The sequence below is a fragment of the Acartia tonsa genome, chromosome 2 (assembly GCF_053477335.1).
Source record: "Acartia tonsa isolate MP-2025a chromosome 2, ASM5347733v1, whole genome shotgun sequence".
Lineage (NCBI taxonomy): Eukaryota > Metazoa > Arthropoda > Copepoda > Calanoida > Acartiidae > Acartia > Acartia tonsa.
The window spans coordinates 39,756,729-39,767,341 of NC_137261.1; the positions used below are offsets into that span (position 1 = coordinate 39,756,729).

Below are 10,613 nucleotides of genomic sequence, written 5' to 3' on the forward strand. Positions count from 1 at the left end.
AAGGTTAAAGCCTTTGTCATGCATTGAGGTTGTTCATGCTTCCAGATCACCTGAAAAAAAAGTAAAAAAAGTGACCGGAATAGACCATATTTTTGAGACGAAAAAAAAATTATGAAAAAATCAAGTTAGAACAACGCCTCCAATTGCAAACGATAAATCAATGCCATATCTTTCATTTTACAAAAACCCGCGGGTCAATAGGACTTACCATTTTTTCACAATTTTAGGTTGAACATGGCCTATTTTGAAATTTTTTTTTTGCAAATTTTTTGCAACTTTTTGAGGGCAAAAAAATCATAGAAGGAGTGATCTGACAAAAATTTGCTGAAGTAAGAAATGAAAGTATAGGCAATAAACTACAACTTTGCTTTTCTGAAGATCTCTCGCAAACGTTTAGAACACCGTTAAAAAACGGTTTTAAAAAAGTTAGTCGAGTGACCGGAATTAGACCCCCCTACCGCATTTACCCCGCGTTACCCTATTGTAGGACTACCCCAAGCCCATATGTAACTATTTTATATTTGTATATATTGTAGGACTACCCCAAGCCCATGTGTAACTATATTATATTTGTATATATTGTAGGACTACCCCAAGCCCATGTGTAACTATATTATATTTGTATATATTGTAGGACTACCCCAAGCCCATGTGTAACTATATTATATTTGTATATATTGTAGGACTACCCCAAGCCCATGTGTAACTATATTATATTTGTATATATTGTAGGACTACCCGAAGCCCATGTGTAACTATATTATATTTGTATATATTGTAGGACTACCCCAAGCCCATGTGTAACTATATTATATTTGTATATATTGTAGGACTACCTGAAACCCATGTGTAACTATATTATATTTGTATATATTGTAGGACTACCCCAAGCCCATGTGTAACCACGCGTATGTATCCAAAATGAACAAGGAAAGAATGAATCAAGTTTACCAACAGTTGGCCTCTCATTATTCCAGGTTGTTTAGTGTTTATTCAAATAAAAAATAATAGTTCAATGCTAAGCATCTTTTAACTATCTAATTTTCTTTAAAATTTCTTTTACATTAAATTATTTTTATTAGAAAATAGATTAGATCTAATTATTATTACAAGAATACCATTTTACATAATAATTGATTTGTAAAACTTGAATGTTATAAGATTTGAATTCTCAATATATGTTTCAAAATTATATTTCTTGTCATTTAACGGGGTAAACTAATGCAATAATCTTCATTTATTTAACAATACATTATGTCTTATAACCTTATTTTGTTTTGTTTAGACACCAGGCTGCCGGCTCCTCCTCCGGAAGCTCCCAACATACAGGTGGCAACCATGGCGGCCTCTTTGTCCCACACGACCTGCTGGCCGAACTACCAAAGTTACCAAAGATATCACAACAGCACAGCAACGATGGGGGCGGCCTGGACATCAGCGGTGATATGGGCCCACCCCCCGACCCACCACACGAAGGCAAACAACTTGTACAACATCAACACAAAATTGAAAATAATGATAACATGGCCGGTGGTGGGGGAGTGGTACAATTAGGAAGTGGCGTCAACTCAAACATTCACGGGCATCACCTTCAGCACAGAATATCCACCGCCGTAGTCCAACCGTCACACATTCAGCATACTGTCGGCGGAAATGGTTTAGTAACAAGTACGGGTACCGCCGTGATAACAACAGTTGGGTCAATCATGTCGCGCAGAGGCGGTAATGGCGGCTATCAACAGTTTACAAACACGCCGATAACGGCGGCTATGGTGGCCAGGCAAGCGTCGTCTGATAAGTTAGAAGCGCAGCAACAACAGTTTAGATTTCAGGCATATCAGCAACAGGTACAGTTTTTAGACCAGCTTTTGGGTAGGATCTTTGTTTGTCTGTCTGTCTGTCTGTTCTAAAAGATCTTGTCAACCTATATGACTCTCCTTTACAATAAAGCTCTTTACATGTCATCAGAGTTTTCTATTCTTTTTGGAGAATGATATATTTTAGTCTAAATATGTCATAATATAAAATAAACTGTAAAGTATACTTGTGTAACAGTATTTTAGAACAATTATTATTATAAATTTATCAATTTTAGAGTAATTTATCTGATAGAAGACTTGATGATGAAGGTAGAAATTAATTTTTTATCATTTTAATTATATAAATTCATATTTATAATTACTTATGTAAGAATTAAAAATTTTCCTTTTGAAATGAATACTGGAAAGTCTTTGATTTTGATAAGGGGGGGGGGGGAGTTTGTACACTTATAGGAAATGAAATTCAGTACCAAAGTTTGGGAGGGTCGTATGGGCTTGTTTTTAAAGTTATCAACCTAATTCTTTTTGTAGGCTCTCTTATATGACTTGATATACACGGAAAACTTTGAAAATTGAATTTCGGCACTTTCCTTCTAGGGGCTTGTGGAGCAAGAGACCCCCAAAACACAAAAATATGAGTACTGGGCTTATTTTTAAAGATATCGACCTGATTTTTTTTATAATACTTTTTTAACTTAACCGAATTAACGAACCATTACAGATTTCATTTTGGGTCTTTCCTCTTAGGGGCTTTTGGAGCAAGAGACCCCTAAAACACAAAAATATGAGTACTGGGCTTAGTTTTGAAGATATCAACCTGCTTTTTTTATATAAAAATAATATTTAAACATAACCGAATCAACGAACCATTACAGATTTCATTTTGGGACTTTCCTTCCAGGGGCTTGTGGAGCAAAAGACCCCAAAAACACTAAAAATATAAGTTCTGAGCTTATTTTTAAAGATATCAACCTTATTTTTTAATATAATAAAAAAATACTATTTTAACATAACCGAATCTACGAACAATTACAGATTTCATTTTGGGACTTTCCTTCTAGGGGCTTGTAGAGCAAAAGACCCCATATTTTTGTGTTTTGGGGGTATCTTGCTCCACAAGCCCCTGGAAGGAAAGTCCCAAAATGAAATCTGTAATGGTTCGTTGATTCGGGTATGTTAAAAAAGTATTATAAAGAAAAAATCAGGTCGATATCTTTAAAAATAAGGTCAGAACTTATTTTTTTAGTGTTTTGGGGGGTCTTTTGCTCCACAAGCCCCTAGAAGGAAAGTACCGAAATTCAATTTTCAAAGTTTTCCGTGTATATCAAGTCATATAAGAGAGCCTACAAAAAGAATTAGGTTGATAACTTTAAAAACAAGCCCATACGACCCTCCCAAACTTTGGTACTGAATTTCATTTCCTATAAGTGTACAAACTTCCCCCCCCCCCCCCTTTACACAAAAGCATGATTTTTTACCTATTGAAAATTAAATAATAGAAAATTTTAATCATTGTTGGGTAAATAAAATTATTGAGTTCACTAGATATTTTATTATGTTCTCTTGAATATCATTAATTAATTTTTTCAGATGGCCTCCCCCTGCTATCAGCAGATATGTTGCTCCCGCTTGCGGAAGGGCCACCACCTCCCCCCACCTCGTCAGCAGCCTTCAGTGTTCACCATTCGGGGGTGCCAGCACCCGGGGTAATAATTTCTTTTAATTTTACAGCTGTTTTTCGGCAGAGAGAGAGCGAGAGGGGACAATGGGCTGTTTATTACACTAATCCCCAAAGTTTTTATATTAACGTTTTTATATTCGTTTGCTTAACATCCTTGGGGACTTCAGTGAATTTTGATTTGTTAAGATGAGTGTTTGAATGTTAAAACAACTAATTTAGTCTACGAAAGGGGTAATTTTGTGTATCATCATTGGGGATGTACATAAATTTATCGGCCAATGTCTTATCCCTTTAGATCCCTGGTTATGTGGGTTTTGGCTACATTTTTTTCGTAAGGCCTTGTGTTAAAACTTAAATTGGCTACAATCATCCTTTGGTGGCGATGTGACGCTTCGGGAATTAGTTCTTAGTTTGCGGTATAACGCGCTCATGCGCTCAATGGGTATTGAGTAACAACCAACCCTATGATTTTGCGCACCTTATTTCACTAGGAAACATTTTTAACATCTTCATTTATTACGCGGTGCTGGGCTGATACAACGAGCGGATGCGCTACGTGTTAAGCCTCAGTCTTGGGTTTATGAGCTTAAATACATGTTTTGCTCTTGATTGATTGGTTCTAACTAGCACTGTCTAAATCTTTTAACCAATAGTTTTTATCTATTTTATTTCAGGGAAGCAATTCTGTGTACTCATTTCCCGCCATTTCCCTGACCAGTACCAACTTCTCAAACGTGATCTACAGCCAGCCGCAGGTCTCATCCGCTGCGGTTTTACAGGAATGTTTTGCTTTTCATAATTTATTTCTAAAGAGGTTCATATATGGGGGAGGAGGGGGGGAGTTCTGACACATAAAATCATTCCTATATGATGAATTTTCCCAAGTTTTAAGATTTTTGGGAAAGGCCTCCAGGTGGTCTCTGTACAGGTAAAAATGAAAAAAAAAATTCAAGAGTTAGAGGTCAACTTATAAAGCAAAATATGCATCTTTTTTAATGTTATTCACATATTTGAAGAAAAAACATTCATATTTTGTTTCATAAGCTGACCTCTAACTCTATAAAGAAAAAAATTTATTTTTACCTGTACAGAGACCACCTGGATGCCTATCCAAAAAATCTTAAAACTTGGGAAAATTATTAATGATTTTATCTTTCATAACCTCAGAACTCCCCACTCCCTTATTTAAAGGGGGCAAACGAAAGTGCAATTTTTTACACCAAGACAACTAAAGAAAGTGTTAACAGTTGTTTTATGCATTCATTGTGGAATTTTTAAGAATCGGCAAAAAAAATTCCGATTTCCCGCGGCAGTGAAGTTGCTGTGGCTTTGTAAAACGTTATAGCCACATGCATGCAAAAAGGCACATTGCTAAATTTCTTTTTGTTAGTTTTTCGCATTTTATTGCACTCTTCCAATATATATTTTCATTTTTTTCTTTGACTCTTTTTCTTGAGTACATATGTTTCTTTAATAGAAAATTAGAGAACTCGCAAATTTCAAATTTGACTGTTTATAAAATTTTTCTTTTTTACAACAAACTTATTTCTCAATTTAATTGTAAGCAAAATTACTGAAATCATAGTTTGCCGTTTCGCAGCAACAGCAATTGACTGGTGAGCATCAGCTGACACAGCAGCAACACGCAAGCATCAGCTCATACTCCTCGCCACAACACAACAACAACCCACACCTGATAAGTGGTGGTGGGGGAGGAGTGCTGGTGGGTGGGGGTGGACAACATCAACAATTAGCCAGGGGGGGAGTGGCTAATGGGGCAGGATTGGGAGGTGGACGCTTGGGGGTGCTTCAGGGACAAAGGATCACACAGGTAAACAAGTTGCCAACAGTAGATTATCCTATTATATAAAGTAGTAAGGAATTTTTGTCTGAAGCTTAAGATATCAATAACTACTTAACCGATTGAGTTCTCAATTTCAGGGAATCTTCAAATGGGCCACAGGAAGGTTTTGGACATTATTATTTTTAGATTTAGGTCTTCGAATGGTTTTAAGCTATTTGTATGCCCTTTACGAATATATAACATTTATAAAATCAAAAGAATTGGAAATTATTTTTCAGTTTTTTGAAGCAGTGCAATAATTGATACTTGATAGTGGTACTATGTATGTTTTTATATGGTCCATTTTCATTACATTTTCAAATATTTTTTTTTTGCTGAAATTATCAGGAAATCAAATGTTTTATGGGGTTTGTATGTGTGTAGATAATTTGTGTAGAAAATTAAATAGCGTGTTTCGTCGTATTTTCACAGTAGCTTTTCTCTTATTTCTAGTCCCTTCGTGGGGTTATAACCCTGAGGGGCCAATTTCCTAACCCTGCGAGGCAATCGTTAATATTTACCTAACCTAACCTAAAAACAACCTATCAAAAGCTACTGTGAAAATACGACTAAACCCTATTTTTCGTTTTCTTTCCACGATCCGATAATTTTTCTTTATTTCAAAAAGACCTCAGTTTTTATGAAAACTAATATTGGTTATTGATAATTTAGGATATGTTAAACATGACAATGGCTTCAAGCTCCACCATGGCTCCAACATTAGATACTTATCCTAATAATGATCAAATGTAAGTTTTCAACACATTATTTACAAGAATTTTATCATTACTACCTAATAGTATATCAGTTTGCTGTAAATCTTTTAAAAAATTTAATGAGTTTACCTTTAACAAAAAAATATTTATTGTTTCACAATTCTGAAAAAAAAACATTTTAATTGTAAATTTATGTTTTTTTCAGTGGTAGTTTGTTAGTGATGGGTGGACGTACTCCAACTTCTGGTTATTTAATGAATCAAGGTAATAAAATCATATCAATGGGGGGGGGGGGTCTAGGGCCCAGCAGCCGTGCGTCTTTCGCGTGTAAGCCTCATTGAAATCGTCATATTATAACTTTAAAATTTAGCTGAAATGATTGGACACATTACATTTATTATACAGTGTGTTTTTTTTATGAGAACTTTTTTGAAAGCAATTTTACCCCACTTATAGTTATCAGAATTTAATGATTAATGGCTTATTTTCTTCGTTTTTTAATGCAATCAATAGAACAACAAAAAAAATATTTCAGTTTTTATTTAAAAAGTACAGTAAAATTTAAATTCAAAACTTAGGTGTCAACATCTAAAAATGGTTTCAGCGCATTTTTCTTATGCTCAAATAATCAACCTTTTGCCAGAATGGCTGCTTAACACTTCAAAGTTGAGATATAGAGCTAAAAACGTATACAGATACTATAAGGGACATGTACTAGAACATATCAAAGTTTGAAGGTCATATTGAATTGAATTGAATTGAATTGAATTGAATCTCAACCAGGGAGGGAGTACTGGCCCCCCAAAGTCGACTACAGAAAATAAAATTTTTTAAAGAAAAATGCACTATAACCATTTTTATATGTTGATCCCTAAGTTTTGAATTTTAGATTTTACTGTACTTTTTAAATAAAACCTGAAATATTTTTTTGTTGTTCTATTAATTGCATTAAAAGACGAAGAAAATAAGCCATTAATCATTAAATTCTGATAACTATAAGTGGGGTAAAATTGTTTTCAAAAAAGTTGTCATAAAAAAAACACACTGTATATGTGACTTTAGACTTCTAAATTCCCCATCCCCTTATATCTAACTTATTTGAGGGTAAAACTATATTTAAGCACCTAAGGGGCTCTTATAGCCTTTATTTAACCTAACCTAACTTACAATGTGCACCAAAAGTATATTTAAATATAATTATAATAACTAGGTGGAGTACAGCCCATAGTTACATCTCGTCTTGGCTTACAACAGAGACAAAGAAGCCTGCAGCTCGACATTCAACAACAGAGGTACGAAATAAAAGGAAGTTTATAGTTTAAATTTAGAGCATTGACATATTGGGGAAATTGGGGTTGTAAAGGAATGTATTATAGAGTAATGGATATAATATAGGTGGATATTATGACAGTGGAAATTTAGGATGCTACTATAGTCCTTATTTATTGGTCTGTTCTTTCCTCTAGTAGAAGGGGAAGGGATAGGTTAAAAGGGTTGGATAGGAGATATCGTTGTATTAGCCCGCTTAAGGACCATATTGTTAGAGTAGGTTAAAATATGGTGTTACATACATTACATATCGATTTATAGAGTAGTAGCAATATTTGTGGGGGGGGGGGGGAGGCCGGGGGGTTGCTTCTACCCATTGAAACAAGGTTGTGACAATAGATACAAAATTAAAAATTTTCGGAACACTTTGAGTACTAGAACCAACTTTTCTTATCTTAGTTAATCTTTAGCGCAGAATGCCGTTATCTGTTTATTCTTCTAGCAGACCAAGCACAATAAAAATAGTCTACAGTATCATTCTTGTCTTTTTTCAGGGAAATTTAGTTTAAACTCGTACTTTTAAATTTCTACAACACTTTTGACTTTGGGTTTTTCTTATTTATTAGGCGTGGAGTTGATCTCGAACTGCACCAGAGGCGGAGCCTTGACTTGGACCTTCAGCAGGCAGGACAGGCGAGGGGAGGGACACAAGGTGGAGTTGGTCAACAGCCAGGTCAGGCGAGGGGCGGAGTAGGTCAGCACGGAGGACAAGCGAATAATTCGGTTCAGCTCAATCAAAATATGGTCTCAAGGTACATTATTTTCAATAATTTTCTTACAAATTTTTACTTTATCAACAATGCACCCCTAGCCGCAATGGATTTTGCCAAATTTCAAGAAATTAGCCTAAAACCTCCTTAAGATTAATACTACCTTAAGAGAAAAGTAACCCAAAAAATTAGGCCTTTAGCTCCAGGTAATAATTTAATTAATCTCCTTTTGGAAACCTTATAGTTGAAAGAAAGTAATTTTATATTTTTTTCAGTATACCAGGATTCGAAGCAGCCATACATGAAGAATTCTTTAATCAATCACAAAAATAAAAAGAACCTGGTTCCCAAATAAAAAAGGTGTATGATTTCAAGTTTAAAGTAACGGTCATGGTTCCCTACTTGGAAAAGAAATTAGAGTTTTAAACATACATATACTTGGGGTTGAAAAATGATCTAAAACCAGAATTTTAACATGAAATAAATTAATGGTTATCATTTTCCAACAAAACCAGGATACCAACTTATAATAAATATATTTTTTTCCATTGCAAGACATAAAATATAATAAAACAATAAATTAAATTTCCTATATATTATCACTAAATGTTATACATTTTAACAATTTTAAAAATAAAACTAAACTCTAAATGTTTAAATCTTTCATGAGAATTAAAGTTTTATCCCATCTTTAAATAAACTTTAAAATCTATCCATCAAAAATAAACATAATTTTTTTTATAAAATTTTCTTTAAATTTTGGGGAAATTACAATAACAACCTAAATTTTCAAGATATAAATCAAGAAAATTGAAATAATGAAAAAGTTTTAATGTACTTTTTCCTAATACAAAGTTGGTCGAAAGACAAAAAAATAATATATTATTTTTTATGAGCTTATTGTACGTATTGTACCTAAATATAAATTTTATTTGATTAAATAGGTCTTTTAAATTTTTGAGTAAAAACTAAATTGTTAATTTCTAAAAGACTAAACATACTTGACAATCTGTTCCATTATTTTTTTAATAGTATTAGGTTAGGTTATTTATAATTTGAATAAGTAAAAAAAAACATTTTATTATTGATTTTGGATTAAATATAATAAAAATGTGTTATTAAGTCTCAGAAATGTACAAACTATATTTATGTACGTAATAATTTTCTATTAGAATCTAATATCTATTATAAATAATATAAGAATTATGATTGAAACTAATTGTATGTATTATCAATGCATGTCCTACGATGGTATTTTATTACAAAAAAAGTAACCGCTAAAATGTCTTATTTAATTTTACACCCCTTAAAACAATAATTTTTTGACAAAAGACTAAAATTTGTTTTATAATATCAAAAGATTTTTAAAGCCAAAAAAGATGTCTTTTTTGGGGTGTATGATATATACACGCCGCTCCTAAATGCTATCAAGGAATTTTTATATATAAAAAAAACATTAAGTTTACCCTTTTAAAAAAATATTCATTCAGATGCTTAGTATTTTAAATTCTCCTCGAAAGTATCTCATTTTAATTCATGTACACTAAAAAAGTTGAAAGATTTTTTGTTGATATTATAAAATGTCTTGATTGCATTAAAGTCCGGTGTGACTATGGAGCCACGTACAGTTCGCTAGAACATGTTTCGATTATTTCCAAAAATCAAAAGAATTTTTAATTCTTCTATCCTTCAGACGAGTGAGTGTACATATTATGTTTGCACACCATTTTTACTGGATCAAATACTAAGTAGGCCTACTAAAATATCTGGAATGGTCAATACTTAATAATGCACAGTTATCCTGCAGCGCACATAAATGCGCGATAAATGTGTGTTTTACGCGGGTTTTCTATAGCCATGCGCTTTATGTGAAGTGCTTTATTGTATAGTGGCTATACAGGATTATTTGTAGGCCTTTTTATACCGCCTATATCAATATACGGATATACCTTTTACAATGGTACATTTAGCCGTTTGGCAACTAGTAGCCTTTAACGTTTATATATTTTTGGAAATAATGGATCCCAGGAACATTTTATCGTGAACTGGACCAAATCCTGACGATGTTGTTCTATTTCTGTTTGTTACTTAAACTGGTGGCGCATTGCGGTAAAATAAAATAAATATCAATTTATTAAAAATAGTTATATCATCAAAATAAACGTTTATCAAATCTAAATCTTATTGTTTTTTTTTGAAAAGCAATGCTTTACCAAAGTTGGGGTAGATCCGTCATAATGTCCGCAAAGAATAATTCTTTTTGTTAATCTTAGCATGTTAGAATTAGGGATGGCACTCCGTCTTATTTTTGGACCGGATTCGGATTCTTACAAGAATCCGTCCAAAAATAAAACGGATTCTCCGCGGATTCCGGATTCTTATTTTTGACGGATTCCGGATTCTAGCAATATTAAAAGGCTTTTAAAAAATAGATTAATTAATGGATTAAATTTTACCGGGTACTAGGCAGAATCTAAAGCTGCGTGTTTTCATATTTTCACCGTACCTTTTCTT

General features: G+C 33.2%; 1 protein-coding gene across 4 annotated transcripts in view; it reads left to right on the forward strand.

Moving 5' to 3' along the window:
- LOC145311806 (uncharacterized) overlaps positions 1-10,278 on the forward strand; it is a 36,542-nt gene extending 26,264 nt beyond the window's left edge. The window contains exons 15-26 of one of the 4 annotated variants that reach the window (XR_013876796.1): positions 880-977; positions 1,286-1,847; positions 2,096-2,129; positions 3,411-3,526; positions 4,176-4,278; positions 5,085-5,332; positions 6,017-6,093; positions 6,266-6,324; positions 7,271-7,352; positions 7,956-8,141; positions 8,375-9,740; positions 10,128-10,278. Coding sequence is in view for 1 of the 4 variants with exons in the window: in XM_080150795.1 (XP_080006921.1) it covers positions 880-977; positions 1,286-1,847; positions 2,096-2,129; positions 3,411-3,526; positions 4,176-4,278; positions 5,085-5,332; positions 6,017-6,093; positions 6,266-6,324; positions 7,271-7,352; positions 7,956-8,141; positions 8,375-8,432 (1,623 nt within the window). In the remaining 3 variants the exon portion in view is untranslated. Of the gene's footprint in view, positions 1-879; positions 978-1,285; positions 1,848-2,095; positions 2,130-3,410; positions 3,527-4,175; positions 4,279-5,084; positions 5,333-6,016; positions 6,094-6,265; positions 6,325-7,270; positions 7,353-7,955; positions 8,142-8,374 lie in introns of all 4 variants that reach the window. The other 3 variants (XR_013876797.1, XR_013876795.1, XM_080150795.1) reach the window with 3 other exon arrangements.
- The last annotated feature ends 335 nt before the right edge of the window (positions 10,279-10,613 follow it).